Source organism: Temnothorax nylanderi, unplaced genomic scaffold (assembly GCF_030848795.1).
Source record: "Temnothorax nylanderi isolate EJ_2023f unplaced genomic scaffold, tnyl_v1.0 TNYL_tig0074_pilon, whole genome shotgun sequence".
Lineage (NCBI taxonomy): Eukaryota > Metazoa > Arthropoda > Insecta > Hymenoptera > Formicidae > Temnothorax > Temnothorax nylanderi.
The window spans coordinates 705,804-728,470 of NW_027249136.1; the positions used below are offsets into that span (position 1 = coordinate 705,804).

The 22,667-nt window shown below is 43.6% G+C and overlaps 2 protein-coding genes across 4 annotated transcripts in view; both read right to left on the minus strand.

Moving 5' to 3' along the window:
• Positions 1 to 15,816, minus strand: part of LOC139774149 (neurotrimin-like) — a 307,096-nt gene extending 291,280 nt beyond the window's left edge. For both annotated transcript variants that reach the window (XM_071709175.1, XM_071709170.1), the window contains exon 1: positions 14,896 to 15,816. The gene's annotated coding sequence lies outside the window, so the exon portion shown is untranslated. The remainder of the gene's footprint in view (positions 1 to 14,895) is intronic.
• A 4,372-nt stretch (positions 15,817 to 20,188) lies between these two features.
• LOC139774155 (uncharacterized) lies at positions 20,189 to 22,621 on the minus strand. Of its 2 annotated transcripts, none has more exons than XM_071709188.1 (3): positions 22,475 to 22,621; positions 21,412 to 22,089; positions 20,189 to 21,175 (listed from the first exon to the last, which is right to left on the minus strand). In XM_071709188.1, the coding sequence occupies exons 2-3, from the start codon at positions 22,065 to 22,067 to the stop codon at positions 20,671 to 20,673; spliced, it is 1,161 nt and encodes a 386-aa protein (XP_071565289.1). In that variant the 5' UTR covers positions 22,068 to 22,089; positions 22,475 to 22,621; the 3' UTR covers positions 20,189 to 20,670. The 2 variants fall into 2 exon arrangements, with proteins under 2 accessions (XP_071565289.1, XP_071565290.1); XM_071709189.1 differs by having other exon boundaries at positions 21,412 to 22,054; positions 22,475 to 22,561.
• Between the last annotated feature and the right edge of the window lie 46 nt (positions 22,622 to 22,667).

Consider the following 22,667-nt stretch of genomic DNA (forward strand, 5'->3'; position numbering starts at 1 on the left):
GTCTCGCGGCGCGGTGAGACCCGCGACGACGCGTATAAGGGAGGGAAGCCGACGACATAGTCTCGCGGCGCGGTGAGACCCGCGACGACGCGTATAAGGGAGGGAAGCCGACGACATAGTCTCGCGGCGCGGTGAGACCCGCGACGACGCGTATAAGGGAGGGAAGCCGACGACATAGTCTCGCGGCGCGGTGAGACCCGCGACGACGCGTATAAGGGAGGGAAGCCGACGACATAGTCTCGCGGCGCGGTGAGACCCGCGACGACGCGTATAAGGGAGGGAAGCCGACGACATAGTCTCGCGGCGCGGTGAGACCCGCGACGACGCGTATAAGGGAGGGAAGCCGACGACATAGTCTCGCGGCGCGGTGAGACCCGCGACGACGCGTATAAGGGAGGGAAGCCGACGACATAGTCTCGCGGCGCGGTGAGACCCGCGACGACGCGTATAAGGGAGGGAAGCCGACGACATAGTCTCGCGGCGCGGTGAGACCCGCGACGACGCGTATAAGGGAGGGAAGCCGACGACATAGTCTCGCGGCGCGGTGAGACCCGCGACGACGCGTATAAGGGAGGGAAGCCGACGACATAGTCTCGCGGCGCGGTGAGACCCGCGACGACGCGTATAAGGGAGGGAAGCCGACGACATAGTCTCGCGGCGCGGTGAGACCCGCGACGACGCGTATAAGGGAGGGAAGCCGACGACATAGTCTCGCGGCGCGGTGAGACCCGCGACGACGCGTATAAGGGAGGGAAGCCGACGACATAGTCTCGCGGCGCGGTGAGACCCGCGACGACGCGTATAAGGGAGGGAAGCCGACGACATAGTCTCGCGGCGCGGTGAGACCCGCGACGACGCGTATAAGGGAGGGAAGCCGACGACATAGTCTCGCGGCGCGGTGAGACCCGCGACGACGCGTATAAGGGAGGGAAGCCGACGACATAGTCTCGCGGCGCGGTGAGACCCGCGACGACGCGTATAAGGGAGGGAAGCCGACGACATAGTCTCGCGGCGCGGTGAGACCCGCGACGACGCGTATAAGGGAGGGAAGCCGACGACATAGTCTCGCGGCGCGGTGAGACCCGCGACGACGCGTATAAGGGAGGGAAGCCGACGACATAGTCTCGCGGCGCGGTGAGACCCGCGACGACGCGTATAAGGGAGGGAAGCCGACGACATAGTCTCGCGGCGCGGTGAGACCCGCGACGACGCGTATAAGGGAGGGAAGCCGACGACATAGTCTCGCGGCGCGGTGAGACCCGCGACGACGCGTATAAGGGAGGGAAGCCGACGACATAGTCTCGCGGCGCGGTGAGACCCGCGACGACGCGTATAAGGGAGGGAAGCCGACGACATAGTCTCGCGGCGCGGTGAGACCCGCGACGACGCGTATAAGGGAGGGAAGCCGACGACATAGTCTCGCGGCGCGGTGAGACCCGCGACGACGCGTATAAGGGAGGGAAGCCGACGACATAGTCTCGCGGCGCGGTGAGACCCGCGACGACGCGTATAAGGGAGGGAAGCCGACGACATAGTCTCGCGGCGCGGTGAGACCCGCGACGACGCGTATAAGGGAGGGAAGCCGACGACATAGTCTCGCGGCGCGGTGAGACCCGCGACGACGCGTATAAGGGAGGGAAGCCGACGACATAGTCTCGCGGCGCGGTGAGACCCGCGACGACGCGTATAAGGGAGGGAAGCCGACGACATAGTCTCGCGGCGCGGTGAGACCCGCGACGACGCGTATAAGGGAGGGAAGCCGACGACATAGTCTCGCGGCGCGGTGAGACCCGCGACGACGCGTATAAGGGAGGGAAGCCGACGACATAGTCTCGCGGCGCGGTGAGACCCGCGACGACGCGTATAAGGGAGGGAAGCCGACGACATAGTCTCGCGGCGCGGTGAGACCCGCGACGACGCGTATAAGGGAGGGAAGCCGACGACATAGTCTCGCGGCGCGGTGAGACCCGCGACGACGCGTATAAGGGAGGGAAGCCGACGACATAGTCTCGCGGCGCGGTGAGACCCGCGACGACGCGTATAAGGGAGGGAAGCCGACGACATAGTCTCGCGGCGCGGTGAGACCCGCGACGACGCGTATAAGGGAGGGAAGCCGACGACATAGTCTCGCGGCGCGGTGAGACCCGCGACGACGCGTATAAGGGAGGGAAGCCGACGACATAGTCTCGCGGCGCGGTGAGACCCGCGACGACGCGTATAAGGGAGGGAAGCCGACGACATAGTCTCGCGGCGCGGTGAGACCCGCGACGACGCGTATAAGGGAGGGAAGCCGACGACATAGTCTCGCGGCGCGGTGAGACCCGCGACGACGCGTATAAGGGAGGGAAGCCGACGACATAGTCTCGCGGCGCGGTGAGACCCGCGACGACGCGTATAAGGGAGGGAAGCCGACGACATAGTCTCGCGGCGCGGTGAGACCCGCGACGACGCGTATAAGGGAGGGAAGCCGACGACATAGTCTCGCGGCGCGGTGAGACCCGCGACGACGCGTATAAGGGAGGGAAGCCGACGACATAGTCTCGCGGCGCGGTGAGACCCGCGACGACGCGTATAAGGGAGGGAAGCCGACGACATAGTCTCGCGGCGCGGTGAGACCCGCGACGACGCGTATAAGGGAGGGAAGCCGACGACATAGTCTCGCGGCGCGGTGAGACCCGCGACGACGCGTATAAGGGAGGGAAGCCGACGACATAGTCTCGCGGCGCGGTGAGACCCGCGACGACGCGTATAAGGGAGGGAAGCCGACGACATAGTCTCGCGGCGCGGTGAGACCCGCGACGACGCGTATAAGGGAGGGAAGCCGACGACATAGTCTCGCGGCGCGGTGAGACCCGCGACGACGCGTATAAGGGAGGGAAGCCGACGACATAGTCTCGCGGCGCGGTGAGACCCGCGACGACGCGTATAAGGGAGGGAAGCCGACGACATAGTCTCGCGGCGCGGTGAGACCCGCGACGACGCGTATAAGGGAGGGAAGCCGACGACATAGTCTCGCGGCGCGGTGAGACCCGCGACGACGCGTATAAGGGAGGGAAGCCGACGACATAGTCTCGCGGCGCGGTGAGACCCGCGACGACGCGTATAAGGGAGGGAAGCCGACGACATAGTCTCGCGGCGCGGTGAGACCCGCGACGACGCGTATAAGGGAGGGAAGCCGACGACATAGTCTCGCGGCGCGGTGAGACCCGCGACGACGCGTATAAGGGAGGGAAGCCGACGACATAGTCTCGCGGCGCGGTGAGACCCGCGACGACGCGTATAAGGGAGGGAAGCCGACGACATAGTCTCGCGGCGCGGTGAGACCCGCGACGACGCGTATAAGGGAGGGAAGCCGACGACATAGTCTCGCGGCGCGGTGAGACCCGCGACGACGCGTATAAGGGAGGGAAGCCGACGACATAGTCTCGCGGCGCGGTGAGACCCGCGACGACGCGTATAAGGGAGGGAAGCCGACGACATAGTCTCGCGGCGCGGTGAGACCCGCGACGACGCGTATAAGGGAGGGAAGCCGACGACATAGTCTCGCGGCGCGGTGAGACCCGCGACGACGCGTATAAGGGAGGGAAGCCGACGACATAGTCTCGCGGCGCGGTGAGACCCGCGACGGACCGTATAAGCGAAGCGTAATGTCTCGCGGCGGCAGACAACGCGACGGGAGCGCCGGACCCCATTGTACCCTTCACTCCCAGCGAACTGGGAGGAGGGTACGGTGTGCTCGTAGACCCTGTACCTCCCCACCGGGCCCTCCCTTCGGTAAAGCCGAAGGTACTGCCCCAGTGGATCGTTGATACAGGGAGCCCTCTCACCACGGCAAGGTGGCACACCACGAGAGGGACATTTTTTACACGCTTAACTTTATCCGTTGTCCTACCTACCCGTATTACAATTTAGTATTTGTTAATCCATACCTCAAAGTGATCACTTGAGATATGGGAAACGTAGAATTGAGAGTTTTAACGTGCGCGATTGGAATTTAATTGGGGATGGGGATTTTCCAATCTCGCACATATGCGAGAAAATATAAAGAAAATAGTCCTACTTTGGGCAAATAAACCGGATCAAATTATTTTGTATGTTAACTACTTTACAAACCTTCAATTCTGGTCATTAATATAGACCTTACCTTATGAGATGTTTCCGTCGTTTCTTCTGACCAAGATTGAACTCACCTATTGAGTTGTTACTGGCCAAATCCATTTTGGTTGTATGTCAGCCAGAAAATGAGAAGGAGATAAATTCCTTCAATGCCGGCTGATTAACAGCGCCGGTAGACGATTATAATGGTGCGGTCGATTACGAATCGTTGCGATCGTTAATAAGCGCGCGTTAATCATATCAGTACAAAATTACCTTTTTCAAAAAAGGTAAAAAAAAGTGCCAAGTACACGCAATGTATTTTGTAAATTCAAAATTTAACCTAAGTGGTAGCTTTATATCTTTTTCACAAAATTATATTATCTAACTTAACTCAAGTGACATGTATTTCAAAAAAAAAGATGTAAAATCTTTAATTTCTTCTTCACAAAATTATATTACCTAACTTAACTCAAGTGACATGTATCTAACCTAAGTGGTAGCTTTATATCTTTTTTACAAAATTATATTACCTAACTTAACTCAAGTGACATGTATTAAAAAAAAAGATGTAAAATCTTTATTTTCTTCTTCACAAAATTATATTACCTAACTTAACTCAAGTGACATGTATTTCAAAAAAAGATGTGAAATCTTTAAATTAAATTGCGCCAATTGTAAAGAGAATATGTATATTGCTTTGAAAGATAATTGTTATGCAACTACTTTAAAGAAATAAAACCCAAATGGTATCTTCGTATTCCTATTCAAGGGTCTTCCTATTCTAAACCCAAGTGATAATAGCTTCTTAATTCTCTTTAACAAATTTTTAATATTACAAAGAATCATTTTAATTACAAAGAATTAAAGAAGTAACAGTACAAAATAAAAATATTTAATTAAAACAAAATAAATAAATTTTTCTTGTAAAAAAACTTGGCGCTGTTAGACTTTGAAATTTAAACATTAAAATTTAAACATTAGTACTAATTTTTGATTGAATAAAAAACAATAAACATACTTTAGGGAAGAATGCGACAGGAGTAAAAAAGCAGCGCCAAGTTTTTTTACAAGAAAAATTTATTTATTTTGTTTTAATTAAATATTTTTATTTTGTACTGTTACTTCTTTAATTCTTTGTAATTAAAATGATTCTTTGTAATATTAAAAATTTGTTAAAGAGAATTAAGAAGCTATTATCACTTGGGTTTAGAATAGGAAGACCCTTGAATAGGAATACGAAGATACCATTTGGGTTTTATTTCTTTAAAGTAGTTGCATAACAATTATCTTTCAAAGCAATATACATATTCTCTTTACAATTGGCGCAATTTAATTTAAAGATTTCACATCTTTTTTTGAAATACATGTCACTTGAGTTAAGTTAGGTAATATAATTTTGTGAAGAAGAAAATAAAGATTTTACATCTTTTTTTTTAATACATGTCACTTGAGTTAAGTTAGGTAATATAATTTTGTAAAAAAGATATAAAGCTACCACTTAGGTTAGATACATGTCACTTGAGTTAAGTTAGGTAATATAATTTTGTGAAGAAGAAATTAAAGATTTTACATCTTTTTTTTTGAAATACATGTCACTTGAGTTAAGTTAGATAATATAATTTTGTGAAAAAGATATAAAGCTACCACTTAGGTTAAATTTTGAATTTACAAAATACATTGCGTGTACTTGGCACTTTTTTTTACCTTTTTTGAAAAAGGTAATTTTGTACTGATATCACCTATTTTGTAGTGTTAAGCAAGGATCTGCAAAACATTTTTATTTTTTATTTTTTAATTATTCACAAAATTAGCAATACCAACAAATACATAAAAATTAATAATATTTAAGTAAAAGTAAATTATACATTTCTCACAAAAATTGAAGGAACACTAAATTTATCTTTAAAAATGAATAAAATTTAAATTTCAAGCTTAAAACCTCTACTTCCGAAAGGTTACTATTATTCGTCCAATTTTTATTATGTCTAGACATAATTTTAATTCAGCGAATTTTTATTATGTCATGACATAATTTTAATTCTGCCGCTAGGGAATTTTTAAGTCGATTCTTATAAATCAAGCTTGAATTTGATGTCTAAGTGTCCCATGTTGCCGATAACGAGGTCCACATAGTGCGCTCCATAGTTTTCGGTGTCCAGGTGTATTAATACCTTGAATTCGATGTCCACGTGTTCCAGGTTGCCGATGACGGGTTCCAGATAGTGCGCTCCATAGTTTTCGGTGTCCAGGTGTAATAATACGTTGAATTCGATGTCTAGGTGTCTCACGTTGCCGATGACGAGGTCCACATAGTGCGCTCCGTAGTTTTCGGTGTCTACGTGTATTAATACCTCGAATTCGATATCTACGTGTCCTACATTCAGATTTAAAGTTATTAATACACCTAGACACCAAAAACTACAAAGCACACTATGTAAACCTCGTCATCGGCAACCTGGGACACGTAGACATCGAATTCGAGGTATTATTACACCTAGACACCGAAAACTACGGAGCGCGCTATCTGGACCTCGTCATCAGCAACCTGGGACACCTAGACATCAATTTCAAGGTATTAATACACGTAGACACCGAAAACTACGGAGCGCACTATGTGGACCTCGTCATCGGCAACCTGGGACACCTAGACATCGAATTCAACGTATTAATACACGTAGACACCGAAAACTACGGAGCTCACTATCTAGACATCGTCATCGGCAACCTGGGACACCTAGACATCGCATTCAACGTATTATTACACCTGGACACCGAAAACTACGAAGCGCACTATGTGGACCTCGTCAGCGGCAACCTGGGACACCTAGACATCGAATTCAACGTACGATTACACCTGGACACCGAAAACTATGAAGCGCACTATCTGGATCCCGTCATCGGCAACCTGGGACACGTGGATATCGAATTCAAGGTATTAATACACGTAGACACCGAAAACTACGGAGCGCACTATGTGGACCTCGTCATCGGCAACCTGGGACACCTAGACATCGAATTCAACGTACGATTACACCTGGACACCGAAAACAATGAAGCGCACTATCTGGATCCTGTCATCGGCAACCTGGGACACGTGGACATCAAATTCAAAGTATTAATACACGTAGACACCGAAAACTACGGAGCGCACTATGTGGACCTCGTCATCGGCAACCTGGGACACGTAGACATCAAATTCAACGTATTATTACACCTGGACACCGAAAACTATGAAGCGCACTATCTGGACCTCGTCATCGGCAACCTGGGATACCTAGACGTCGAATTCAAGCTTGATTCATAAGAATCGACTTAAAAATTCCCTAGCGGCACTTTCTGCCAAGCGTAGAGAACCTTCTTTTCCGGCAGCGGTGGTAATACGATGTAAGGATACGAAATCTCTCCAGATAAACATGAAGCAATTGACTCAATATGTATTATATACCTAATACCTAATTTACCTAAATAGAAATCTTCCTCCTGACCGATAAGTCTATCGACCTTATTTAATTTGCCTACTAGATCGATCGAAATACGCGCGCGATATCGAAACTGGCGATACCTGCGCCGCCAGCGTCGAAAAAGTGAAAGTGACATTTTCTGATATATATATGTTATATTGATTGAGAGACGACGACGTATCTCCGTATCTTAAAAATAAATTTTCACATTTGGACTTTGCGTCGCAATATCTCCGCTCGTAGGGCACGTAGCGGAAAATATTATAGGAGATACCCCCCCAAAGTCGACCCCAAGCTATCGATCAAGCCTACTTAGAACTTGATCCGTTCACTCGTTATCGAGATCTCAACATCTTGGGTACTCGCAACCCGTCGCGTCGCGTAAAAGAGTCACGGTCGGTCTCGCTCCGCGTGTACTTGGCACGAGACACTACCGTGTCTCTTGATACTTAGTCATTTCTATAAAATCGCCGAGTTAAAAGGAATCTTTATAGATATGTGATGTACCGAAAGGACACATCGCTTTAAGGATTGAACATGCTTGTTAATACTGCAGAACTACTCACAGTAACGAGGATAAGAAACGAAGAACTTTTATTAACCTGCGACGTTTAACATTACGTTTCCATTTCATGCATCGGTATAATGAAGAGGAAATTCAGAATTCTTTCATACTACTGTGCTGAAATTGCGCGAAGAAGTAAGAGACTTGCGGTCGTTTGCGAAAGAACCGACGGCCGTTTCGTTACGATAATAAAAATTGGATTACAAGTTTCTCAATCTTCTCCGTACTACTTTTTTCATATGCAAGTGAATTTTCGTGAATATTCCGACGATGATGTACCTAAAAGCGACACCATAAAACTCGTCGGCTTAAATTCTGAATATAATTTCAGGAAAAATATGTTCCGCAGTACGGTAAGATCTGTACGAAAGTGATAAAAAAATTTTAGCTCAAAAGCGACGATTTTACGAGGTTGTAATCGTTAAATATAATTACACAGTTTTATTTAAATTCTTTAAATAATAGTAATTATTGTGTTTTTTTTTCGTTTTCTTAATTTTAAGAAATACTTTAATTAAATAATATAAATATAAATTATAATGGTCTGACTTTATATATGTTATGGTCAAAGCCCGTAACGCAGGCAATCCTAGGATTGACTAATCAATTCTGGCGAACGGCCAAGCGTCTTGGTCAAAGTTTTGTATATGATATGTGTGTATAGACAATACACAAATAGGCGGAGTCCCTCCCCCGCATAAAAAAACTAATCTAACTCTCTCCCAGTCTATTCCTAGAAACTGCTTTAATCAAGACGCTTGGACATTCCGCAGGATATATCATTCAAACTTGACTTAAAAGAAAATAATAAATCTAATATGTGGACGTGCTTGATCTATTTTTTTATAAAGATTTCTGAATACAAACATATTCTTATCTTAAGTCTACGGAATATCTTAAATCTTCCACTTTCTCTACAATGATAAAGTAAGCGAGTGTGATACATTACGCCTGAGAGAGACGCGCGGTAACCACGTAAACTCATCTGTAAGCCGTTCGCGATCTTATCCGTACGGCCAGGCTCGGATGAAAATTCCGTGATAACATTTTGTACAGCTGCATTGTTAATCAAAGGAAACATCGATTAATTAACGTTTCTCGCGGCGGTTTGGCAAGAAAAAGAGGAACGACCGCGCTAACGTCAACTTGCGCGATAAACGAGACGAGCAAAGGGGCTGACAAAAATAAGACAAACTCCTCACTTAGAGGGAAAGGCACGAGGGAAAGTGCCGTCGAATTACAGTCAATTCATCTTCGGGCGCAAACGTAATAAAATGTGATTGTCCTGTGGGAAAAAAAACGTGCACTATTACGATTCGGTGTTCAACGTTCCTTTTTATATATACGTATATATACTGTCGAAACATCTCGATACTCTATATAAATGTTCACGCTATTCACAGATGGTGTAAGGTACAAAAACAGACGATAAATGGCTGCGTCCAGCAGAGAAAGTTGCTTTGCAAATATTGCGTGAATTTGAGTGGGATATACTCTTAGCTTCGGTCAAAAATACAAGCCAATAATCGAAAAATGATAGTAATAATACAATTCACGAAAAATCTCAAAATTATATGTAAGAAAAATAAGAAATAATGCCTTTGCATCAAATAACTTGTAATTTTTTATTCTATGTATTTTTATTCTATGTCTTATCGATTTGACAAACTTGTTTATAAATACAGTTCCTTTAGCCTCTTATAAAATCGTTATCGCTGAAGGCAAATTTAGTTGGTTCGAGTTAGCCCATATAGGAATCTACGTATTGGAATTTACGCGAATTCCGAACGATAATTTCGACGGAACGATAATGCATAGCAGATAGATTACAGCCGATTACGATCACTTGAAAATTAGCGCAAACGCGAAGCGATAAATCGGCTCTTCCGAGCGCATCATTTCTTCATTAAACGTGCGCGTTAGGAACTTGTCGATAGTCCTCCATGAACTACATCGACCAAGCGCGATTGTCTTGGTGAACGGCTTGCCTTCACCATTGACATCTGGTATCCAGAGCATCGTCGTTATCGCTAAAAAGACGAACATTCCTCGCCACGCAATACTCTACCTACCGGCGTGCTATGTAATAAAGGGATTCCTTCGGCTGACTGGAACGCAGTTGTGGGTGTCATTTCTATTTTCAAATTAGTCCTGTTCGTCTCTACGCGATAGGCGATATAGCGGAAGAATGTCCGACCCGTTCTAAGTCACGGATGAGGAGGACGATCACAAGACGGACTTGAATTTATTATAGACCTTTATGCAGCAGACACTGCCGCGCCATTGAACAAAAAGAAAACGAGCTTCTCGCGTAGAATCTATATTTCATGTAGAATTAATCGTCGCTTATCCTACGTGCAATAATTAATTATACAGGATATATCGAGTAAAAAATATGTATTCCCTAAACTATTTTTTGGTAAATTTAGAACGCTTCGTGTAATTAATTTTTACACATGTGACAAACATCGATCACCTGTGTATAAAATATAGATGCCACGTGAAAAATAGTAAAGCTATTAATTATTTGCATTTTTTTGCCGGAATATTAATCATTAAATTTTTTAGTAGTAAAAGAAATTTTGTACTGCATGCGTTCATATAATAAATATACTATTCTATCTTCAAACATTACGCGACGGCGACGTAATGGTATAGCAATATTTTATTGCAGATATCGATAATCGGCGATAAAACATCGGTTATTATATCAAACATCCTTACAATCTGATTAATTTTGAATTGTGTTTATATACTATTCACGGACTGTCGCATTGTAATTTCATTCCTGAGCAATTAATACACCGATCGTAACCGATGCACGTAATGGGTCCATCGTTCGTGCAGATTGACAAACGGAGAGCAAATAGGAATAGCGATGCCGATATTTGCGTATAGCCACGGTGTAAATAACGCGTATCAAAGGACATGCATATGAGCATATAACGCTGTCGAAGGCCTGTTTGCCGTGCCAAATTTAACAAGACTTATGATAAATAGACTTGATCTAGACAACTTAGCTTAGTTCGTCTAGATACATATGTATATAACCTTATTTATCAATATGATTTCTCGAGTAAATAGTTAAATCGCGTTCCATAATTAATCAATTCAAATTTATCATATTAACTTAATTTATATTATTGCAAGATAACGTGACATGAAAAAGATAAAAGTGATGGATACCGTGTATGTATATCGACGTTAAATCATGACTATCATCAGGTACTTAGCATCAATTCCTACGAATTGCCGTGATCGAGCTGTCGATCGGGCCGATCCGATCGTAGGATGAAATTCTCGCTGTTATGGCGCGGTAACGCGCGCGTTTTATTAACCAGGAAACAAGTCATAGATGCACCATAGAATCCGAGTGCCAATGTGCCATAGAAGCGCGTCGAGCCGTACAGTTTTTTATGCATTCTAACGACGGCACAGGCATAGCAATCGGTGAATTACGCGAGCTGCAAAATCGCCCTCCCGCTCTCGGGGATGTTCCACGAATCCCTCGATAATTTATCGATTAAGTCGTGCGTGGAATACGAATCCCCGGTGCCTCCGGGCCCGTCGCGGATTAAAGCGCGCGCGGTGCATTTGTCAAATTGTCATTAGTCATTGTCAAAAAATATCGCGAACAACCCCCTCCCAGATAGCAGGCTTTTTTTTCGGCGAGTGTTGTAGAAAATCGACTCGTTCCTAAAAAGATTCAACTTCCCGATTTCCGACATGCCACCGAAAAATGTGTCATCCGTAACAATTCCTCCTGCCAAAAAGATTTATACGTATAGCTTAATACATTTGTCTTTTACTAATTATATATATTCATTCGAGCCGCGATATTTTTTCATTAAAGCACGAGATCGTTTAAGTTCTTCAGAAAAGTGTATTAAATGCAAAAGAAAAAGCAAAAATGTCGCGAGTCTCAAAAGGATAGCACACCATTATGCACGCGTGAGATCCTGAATAATGACTTGTCGCGCGTCGAAAGTCGGCACGCTCGTCGTCGCCCATATACGAAAGGTTAACGGCGTGTAAATTTCACTTGACGTTCTACAGTCGTTAGATTTCGTTAAGCGCAAAAGGGTCAACGAATGACTGCTGTTAAGTTTAGTGGCACGTTAGACACTGAAATCGCAGTCATACATACAGAACGTACCTACTCGTAGATTTCTCGTTACTGCCTTTCGGATTTTTCAACGATTTAGAAATTGTTTCGGGAAAACCTATATGCTTCGAATAAAACAAGCGGCATTCTTCTTGGTTTAGCCTCTAATCTTTGTGACGATATAGCTACGATACAAGTATAGGTACATCCCCGTAACTGAGCACGTTCAATGTATACATAAAATCCGACTTAATACTATGACATACTCGCCATAGAGCGCACAAAAGAGCCTACTAAGATTGTGTTAGCTTACCTTAACGAACGAATATCTAATATGAATATAATGAACGTCATTTCGCATATGCTCGCGAGCCACAGTAATTTATATTAAAGAAACGGCAAAGCTGCATACATCGAATAAGTGTATAAAAAAAGTAAGAAATAAAAATGTAATAATAAATACATAAAGCGTTGTGAGAAATTTAGATGATTAGATTTTTTAATAAAACATAAAATATATCGCGCGCGCGCGCGCGAAGGACGAATTAAAGTTCATCAACCAAATTGTGTCAACGCGTTTATCAATAACAGATGGGATCGAACATGAAAGCATTAATAATTCGAACTTTAATTGCTAATTATCTGCTATGTAATAGTACGTTCATTAATATTTTAATACGTTAATCGTTAATTATATAGCGTGTTTCCAAAAACCTCTGCTAAAGACGAGCGTGACTGTCGTCGCACGGCAGCTAGGAATTCGCCGTAAATTACCGGCGCCGGATAACCGTCGGATTAAGATCGTAGGCACGGAACTTACCCCGACGTACATATTTTGACAAGGGCAGCAAGGGTTAAGACCCAGATTTAGCTCGTCTATGTAGACATAGTCCCATGGTCGTCAACATAGTCGATATCAGACTGGGGAGCTTTCTCGGGGGAGACTTTCCTGCTCTTTATTTCAAGTCAAACACGAAGAAAAACGGACGTTCCGGAGAGATGGTATCGTAATACTAATTTATTCAATACCTACGTTAGGTTTAACGAGAGATTACAAAACGTAGCGTGGAAGAAAAGCTCAGTGAACAATTTATATCTCTCTTAGTCTTAAAATATTGATTTTTAAAATAAAATTTTTAACATTTTTCTTTACAGATTAATTATACGTCCTTACGAAAATTATATCAATATTTATTATTTTTGAGTTTTTCGCAAAACAAATAATTCGCAGAGTCTATTTTCTAAAATTTACAGCAAGGTTAAAAAGCCCTCCGGCAAAATATGAATAAATTACTTTATTTATTTATCTATTTTTTGGTTTGTTTATTTATTTATTATAAAATTGAGTTATAAAAATGTAATTGAATGTGTCAATTTTATTAAACACTTTTTATCTGAATATGGACTTTAATCTGGAACTATATCAGAGATACGGTATAAAATATATGTATATAAAACATAATACGATACGTATTAAAAAACCTGCATTTTTAACTAAAAATATTAAAGATTGCTCGAAAGTGCGAATTTTATTTTTGCATCCTTCGCGTCTCGTTTTTTAGCAACACATTCGCATAATGATTTGAGAATCACGAAACTAATTCAAAGAGATTCAGGGATTTTATTCATCGAACGAGATCGCACGTGGATCGCCTAATGAGCACGCTAACAAACAACCGCCGCGTTGTTACGTCACGGGGAAAGAAGCAACGCAAAATGCGCGGGAATCCTTCAACGGGGTAGGAACGGAAAGCGGGTAAGAGACGACTAAAGATAATGTACCCCTGCATACAGATGACGTTATTAAACGGAAATCTGCAGATGGAGCGAACGCATAAAGCACTGTCTACCGTCGTTGTCTGATTAGGCATGCAACGTTTCCCATCCTCTACTTTCCCTCACCTCCTCCCTTTTCTTCTCCGCGAGATACTGGGGCTTTCTCTCCCTCTCCCTCTCTCTCTCTCTCTCTCTCTCTCTCTCTCTCTCTCTTCTCTCTTCTCTCTCGTTACGGACACGCGGCACGCCGCGCCGCCCCCGTAAATTCCGTAAAACGATAACGGCGATTTTAACACCGCGTACAATGCAGCATTGAGCGGCAATGCAGTTCGTTCGCGGTAACGAATCCGAGCGAGCACGCTTTTCGCGAATTCCCGCGTCCCGGAAATCCGACCGCGAAATCTAACCCTTTAGCTGCGGCTCTCTCGCGTGAAAATGCTTCTGTCACGTAATCGATAAGTAAGATGCAAGTGCATCACAACAAAATACAAATTTCCATATTAATTATAATATATATATATATAGATATAGCATTCCTATATTATTATGCCGTGACTGGTCAAATGCCGTAAATATATACCATATGCAAAATGCGAATATAAAAGATGGTATAAAATTAACTATAGTATAAGAGGCTGTTTCTTACGACACTCTGTATATAGATTGATATTTTTATTTTATCATTAATAATACTAAAATAGATTCTTTTCTCTAGGAGAGAAAAGGAGACAAAATATTGCTTATTGTTAGACATTAACTTCATCAGGACATCGATCTTGATGAGTAAACTTCAATTATTCGTTCAAATATTCTTAAACAAAACTCATTTTCAATTTCGACATAAACAATTTTTTCCGAATAATTTTTTTTACATCAGCAAATTTACTCACAGATTGATGTCTTCTTCCGCCAAGGCAATATAGTGAACGTCATCTCCTGCCGTACCATCGAAATGCAATCCTTCCTTCCTTCCTTCCTTCCCTCCCTCGTACGGAGACACAAGTACGGACTACGGAGACTCGCCGGAAATTCCAAGTTCGGCACGAGTCACGAGCTCCGTGCGACACTTTCATCCGACACTTTCCGAATCGCGCGCGATTGGTTTTTAGCGAATAACAACGCTAAAACCTGTCACAGTTGCGTCGTCACGACATTTTCCCTCACACGAAAGAACGACGAGAAGTTCAAAGTTCGAGGTCTATTCCAACTCTAACGGACATGGCGCCCGCGCCGACGAGAAACACTTGTGGCGAAGCCCGGCATCGGCCGTATACGGCATACGGAATACGATCGCGAAAACGCGGTCAGTACCGATTGTACGCGCTAATTGATACGACAAGACGATCGCCCGGCACTTTATTCGGCAATCCCGACGTTCACTCGCACGCAGAAACTCACGGCCGTCGCGTAAAAAGCGTAAACAATACGGAGCAGCGTTTGGCGTTGCTCCGCCGCGACCGGCTAACCGTGTTTATATACCGTCTGACCGTGACCTGCGCGGCGCGCGGGCCGCGGCGGCGTGACGCGCGAAACGAACTAAGATGGCGGACATACGCGTAGCATACTTCGTGCTGTACCCTCTTTATGTAGGGAAATGATTAGTCGACTCCTTTGAGATATCGATTTGATATCGATGCGTCGATCGTTGTCGAATACCGCTATTACCGCTTTTGGTATTTTTCTCATCTTTAACCTCAATTGCTCTTACGTTAATTGAACAATTGTGAATATTTCTATTATAGATTTCTATTGTCCTTTGGGTCACCCCCTTTCCCGCAAATTCTACATCGAATACACAGATTACTGTGCTTTTCGATCTTGCATCAATTCGATATAGAACTGGCCGCGCGAGAGACAGATACAATAGAAATCTTATGGAAATATTCATAATTCCGCAATTAACATAAAAATAATTGACGAGGTCGAAAATGATAAAAATATTAACCAGAGGATTCGACGTCGACCATTCATCGACGCATCGACATAAAATCGACGTCGATGACTAATCAATCTAATCATTTCGAGCTGAGTAGCTAATGGCGCGTTTCGAATATGATCAATCGTAAATTATTAGCGCCTACCTGAAATGCTTTTGCAGCAGTCGCCTGGCAGTACTTTTGTGACTCCCGATACGCTATCGCGCGTAATTTATACGATATATGATATATCGCGGCGACGAAATAAAGGCGAAATGCGCTAAGGACAATTACGCGAAGATTACGACGCAACGCGAACCGCCGCGCCGCGCGCCGCACCGGTGACCGGTGTTCGTCTACTACGCGATGTCCGTGTGAGAAAGCGCGATTCGTAGCGACGCGACGGTAATAGTGACTGCCCACAGTAGCCGAAGTGCCCGCGCTAGTCTGACAGATAGAACGGTCGCCGGAGCGCACTTTGCACGACATTCCCGATATTCATTTATCCGCACGATTTATTCCTGTCGCGCGAAACGTAGAAAACGCGGAGCGATATCGCTTCGCTTCCGAAGTCCCGAACCGTTCCGAACTGCTGCGATTGCGAAGTGAAGCTGGCAACGCATTAAGATAAAATGGCGGCACATTATTAAAAGAGCATTATCGTGTAATCAAATCTTGGAATTAATAGCGAATCGATAATTGTTACATTTTATATTTTAATGTTCCAATCTAGTCAGAGCTCGCAGTTTTAGCGATTATTCCCGCGATTACTTGTGAATTTATAAATCTATTTATAAATTCAAGTTTGTTCTTAATTGTATATATATATATATATATATATATACATACGTATATTATAAATGTATAACCACGATCGCTTTACATAATTATAATTTTCCTAGGTTTTTCCTTTCCAATTCCTAATTCTACTCTATTCCGCAGGGAAATCCATTACGTGAGTGATAAAATAAGAAGAATGATGCGTTAACTCGATAAGCGACTTGTAATACGCGTTCAATAAAATTATTCTGTTGCAATACCCGTAGACATCGTAAAACCTACAATCATCCTTCACGGAAGGGTGCATTCGACCGCGAAGAATGTCCGTTCCGCTCGCGGCATAATGTTGGTATGCAAGCGTGAAAAATTTAGTGGGCCGAGGGTGAGAAACACGCGGGCGTTTGGAAATTTTTCGAGCGACATTCCTCGTCGGGATATGCCGGATAATAATTTCACCGGTCACGCGCGCATTCACGTACGTTATACATATATTCTGAGAGAGCGACTGACAGGGAAGAGTCTTCCAAGATTAACGATTCCGTAAAATTTTCAGCCAGATTCCGCGCCGAGCAGGATGCTACCGGCGCGGCGCAGCGTTCGGTCGAGACCGGATATCGAGCGTTCTGTTTTATTTTTCGTGTATTTTCATTTAACGTTGCATCGACGAAATTTAGGTCGCGCGAAGCTGTTAAGGCTGTAGGTCGATAAAATTTTAATAAATGCATGTTAATTCACGCCAGACTCGACGTACGGCTGAAACCCACAAAATTAAATCGTCCGCCTCCCGTGGAGACCGCTTCATTATGAAGCGCGCAGCCCTCTCAAGAAAGACGTTTGCCCTTTCACTTCGTATACGTGGAATTAAAAAAAAAAAGAGGGGAGCTGAGAAGAATAGACGAGAGCAGTATCGTCAACTTTGTCGGTGTGGTCCAATCTTAGAACATCACTGTCGACCATTAAGTTAGTCTTTACTTAGACGAGCTGTTTTTACTGCTTTCTTAACTCACTCGGGACTTCTCAAAATAACACGCCGCAAAAATAATCTATTGTGCAAGTATATACATGTTTAAATCTGTCATCTTTCCCAACTAATAATCTTATACTTCTGAACAAGATAAAAATGATTGAACGTAAAATATACGACGTTACATGTAACATCGTACAATAATCGCTCCCTACAACGACACGTATGTCTGTTATGATAATCGTAAAAATTCCATTTCGTTTAATATCAATTTGCTTTTGTGCCTCGCAAATAAAATGATTTAAAATTACGATGTGTCATAAAATTTCACGATGCAATTTTATTTTAAAAGGAATATTAAATCCATATTGTTATCGCGCGGGCAATTCTATCGATTTTACAGAGAGGAGAGGCCGCTACATCAATCGCGATACAATTCTGCTGGAAACTAATTCGTGACGGCAATTGAAAAGCAAAAGTGATAAGGATGGATGTAGCGTGAATTGTTCGTTAGTATGTGCGGCAGCGGCGGTGGCGAACAATCTAAACCGTACCATTCGACAGTTGTGAAACTGAAACACTGACATGCTCGGTAAATTGTTGAAGCGAAAACATAAACGCAGCCGAATGTATTATGCCTGCGTAAGAAGCACAATGTTGTTCTATGCGGACGCGCCGCAGGACCGCGATCAACATGCCGCAAACATCTGTACTGTAAGCGCAGAGATAGACGAACGCCAAAGCCGTAAGGGGGTCGTCAACTATGTACATAATTTCTAACTTCTGACTCTATCCGTTCTCCGTTCCTGCAACGGACGATCCGGACCGTCCGGAAGCGCCAAATCTCTCCGCGCCCAGCGCGCGGTCAACCCCAGATACATGTTCACCTGACGCGTGAATAGCATCGCGCATGGGAATAGTCTCATTTGTGTTTGTTTGTTTGTTTGTTTGTTCGCTGCCTCATTAATAAAATGGATCGGCGGCAAAACAGAAAATTGCTCAAATAGCGATACGGCGCGGTAGCGTAAAATCAGGACGTGGCTATCGTATAGCTACAACGAAATATAGATTACCACGACCTCATTATTCCGTTATACCGTTATGCAATATAAAATCGAAATTGGAAGAGAATAATGCTTCTAAATCATTTAAATATTAATCTAATATGTAGATACAATTAGTGATTTGTTCGCTCGTATCACTCTCTCTCCCCCCCCCCCTCTCTCTTTAGTTTCTCAATATTTACGAATTAACTTTAGAAGTGTCACGTTTAATTTAATTTAAAAAAATATTCATAATTCGATTATCTACGGAGGTAAATTTTGAATTTGTTTATCGACTACATGTATTATACAATCGATTGGCGATATCAATAACAAGTTTGGACGATCGTTCGTTGTCATGACCGAGACAAGCTGATTTGGCTTCGACTCGATTCAACATTCAACCTCAATATAACTTAATGTAACTTGGCTTCCTTTTCGGCAGAAAACCGTCAAAATTCCAAATGGGGTGGGGTTTGACAAGGACGCAGTGCCAGTGTAACGGCAGCAATGGTATATCGACGCAAGTGCAGGAATGCGCTCCATCAAAGCAAGTCTTGCCGGCATGCCCTCCCATCATAACGGCTGCAGTGAAGTCCACTTGTGGAACAAGACGGATGTTCGTTTCTGTCATCATCCTGATCTTTTTGTTGGCCGCTATATACTGGGTATCCATGCGCCAGCAAGCGAGCCCCGGCGTACGTCGACCAATGAGAATTCAACCTCAAGTTTCACGAAATATCGCGCCGGGGCAAACCGAGGCTGCGGAAACGGCTGAAAGATGAAGTAACGTAACTAATAATTCTAATTCTCCTTCGGAAAGGACGTGCAGGATAATTCTGTAAATCCAAGCTGGAAATTTATAACGAGAAAGATGCTCACTCGTGCGCGCGTTACGATTCTTTTATTATAACAATGCAATTCCTTCAATGGAATAATAATTCTTTCAGCTCGGAATGCCTGTACATCAAGAAAGAGATAAAAATGGATACTTAACATTTTTACAAGTTTAGTCGTTATAATTATAACTTGAAAGATACTTTTTCAATAATAGTATCAACATATTCCTTTATATAGCTATTTCGGAATCTATAATTATTCTGGAATTATCCTAACAGAGATTTCAAGGAATGCATAACACGAATTAATAGAATTAGTATTAATAGAAAGTATTATACTATAAAAATATTAATGGAAAGTGAATGGTGTACAAATAAAACATTATCAAACTAGGTAATCAGCATGAGAGAGAGAGAGAGAGAGAGAGAGAGAGAGAGAGCAAAGAAAAAGTAATCCGAAGTACAATGGACTTGCATTTCCAAGCAGCATATTGCATTTCATCGCCAGGCACTGATATTGTATATCGTAGTAGCAGCTGTGGTTGCACGATGCACGATGTGCATATGCCGCATAAAAACAACCAATCCTGCAAGTCTAATAAGCTATAAAAAAACTCTTGAAATGAAGAAAAATAATAATAAAACTTTTATAATATTGTATATATTGCAACCTTAATTTATCGCCTTTAATTATAATACTAATAACGCTATTACGAAGCGATTAGTTTGTATTTCCTGGAAATCGCGAAAAATCTGTCATTTTGAGTGCCGAAATAAAAAAGCGAGTATCAAACGGGTAATTCTGTAACTTTAAATTTATTTCTCTATAAATTTTAGATATATACATAGAGTGATATATCTATCTATATACATACTGTGATATATCTATCTTCTTACATTGGTCACATTATTTATAAAATACAAGTTCAACGATAAAAATAGACCTTTGAACTTAAATATCTATAACATTTACTATATGTGCCAATGTATTTTATTCTATGTATGCTGCTATCGTGAGTATGCACGATAAAGTCGTGATAAGATTTAATATATGGAATATCGCGAGAACTATAAAGCATCAACTGTAAAGCATAAACTGTAACAATGAACGACGAAAGTGATTTTAATCGAAGCTACCTAAACGGTCGAGCGTATGCAATATCATCCCTGCTTCTCTGAACACGCGATTTTCCATGGTGCCGTACGCAAATGGCAATTTAGCGATAATTTCTCGTTCCAAAAGTTCACGATCCACTTCCGGATACTCGTCTTTCACAGCATCTAAATAAATCCGCAAAATATTCCGACAAAATGCCTCGATCGTCGATAGATTATCGTCGTCGGGCAGATTTTGGAGGAGAATGTGACCGAAATCAATCGATGGTGAACAGTACCTCATTGTGCTCCAATCGATCACTTTTACGTCACTCGGCCTCCCATTCTCGTACCTGAACAACAAGTTATTCCGCGTGAAATTACCATGGCAGATGGTCCAAAAATCGTTGAGCTCCAATTTGGTCGTTACGTCTCGCTTTTTTCTTATTTTCTCGGAAAGGTCTCCCTCGACTGGCAATGCGGAATATAATGAAGAGTCCAAACTTCCAGGATTATCCTGTGCTTCAAATGATCTACAAGTGATATAAGATCGAAGATACATATTTTTCCAAGTAAATAATTTTTTTAATCAACGTTAATAATATGTTTGATATCAACATATTATTATTATATTATAACGTGTATATAAAAATTCAGAATTCGACGTAAATATGTTTTTGCTTCGCATAATCAAGCTTTTAAAACAAAGACGTGATTGTTTCGTAACTTTGAACATGGAACGTGCGTACAAGTAGAAACCAAAGTTTACCTGACGTTGCCTGTCTGAGTGCTTGTATGAAAGTGCAACCAGTCCGCCGGTACAGACAGTTTCGCATAGAACTCCCTGAAAACGGGAAACCTACACGCCCTCAGCTTCAGTCCCTTGCCGTGAATCGCCGCCAAAGCTTTCATGCACAATTTCAGATGATCCTCGTCCAATTTATCATCTACTTGCGTGTAACCGCGCGCGGCCAGATCCTCCAATACGATAACAGGCCGATCGTATCGACCCAGGTCGGACAGGTAACACTTCGGGATACCGTCCGTTCCGTAGTTGAGCGTCATCTTGCTGTAAAACATCTCCTCGTTCAGGAACGGGCTGGACGACAGAAGATCCACGTGCGGTTCAGGCAGCTTGATAATAAGAGGAAAGCTATGTGTCACGCCGGAAAACTTTACGCGCGCCGTCACCCGGTGTAACATGTTCTTGCGATTACTCTTCCGGTCGAAGTGCTCCACGTCGACGGAATCGAACTCGACGAACTCCCTGGAGCCGGGCTCGCAGAAATAACGATCGTGGACCATCTCCGGTATCAATACTCGCCTTATGAAGTCGCAGTGCTCGCATATGCACTCTCCCGCGACTCCCGCTGGCTTCACCGACTTGGGCGACTTCGTGTGAGGATCTGGATCTGGGTCGGCCATAGCGAAAGGGAAAATAATATCGCTGTAATAAAACACGGCAGCAATTAAGGACACCGGTACTGCGAGAGCGCGCGCTTAAAGCCGGAAAGTCGAGAATTATGAGGATTTTTTTTATGCGCGCGAGCCCGCTCGTTCTAATAACGTTGTCGCGACGAGTGCCGAGTGCCGAGTGCCGAGTGCCGAGTGCCGAGTGCCACGCGCGTTAATAATGTTTATCGTCACGAAGTGCAACGAGTCGGCGGGCGACGGAATAATTAAAAAACATTTTAAACCTCGAGAGTGAGTCAAAATGCAACATAGACGTTAACGTAAACGAGCATTTCCACCGATAATTAAATAGGTGGCATACGCATATAGCTCCCGTAATTATAAAGGTTATCCGAAAGTAGTATGATGAAAGACTTTACCAGTGGATTCTCTAAACTCGTTCGACGTATGTCCCAGCGCGTTCCAATACGACTAACAAGTGTTCACTGTGTTCACGAGTCACGAGCTCCGTTCCTCCGTTACACATCCCAAACGACCCAAACAGATCTCCCCTCCACGCATTCTTCATGTATCTTTTATCTGACCGATACCAGCATAACGGGTTGACACTGA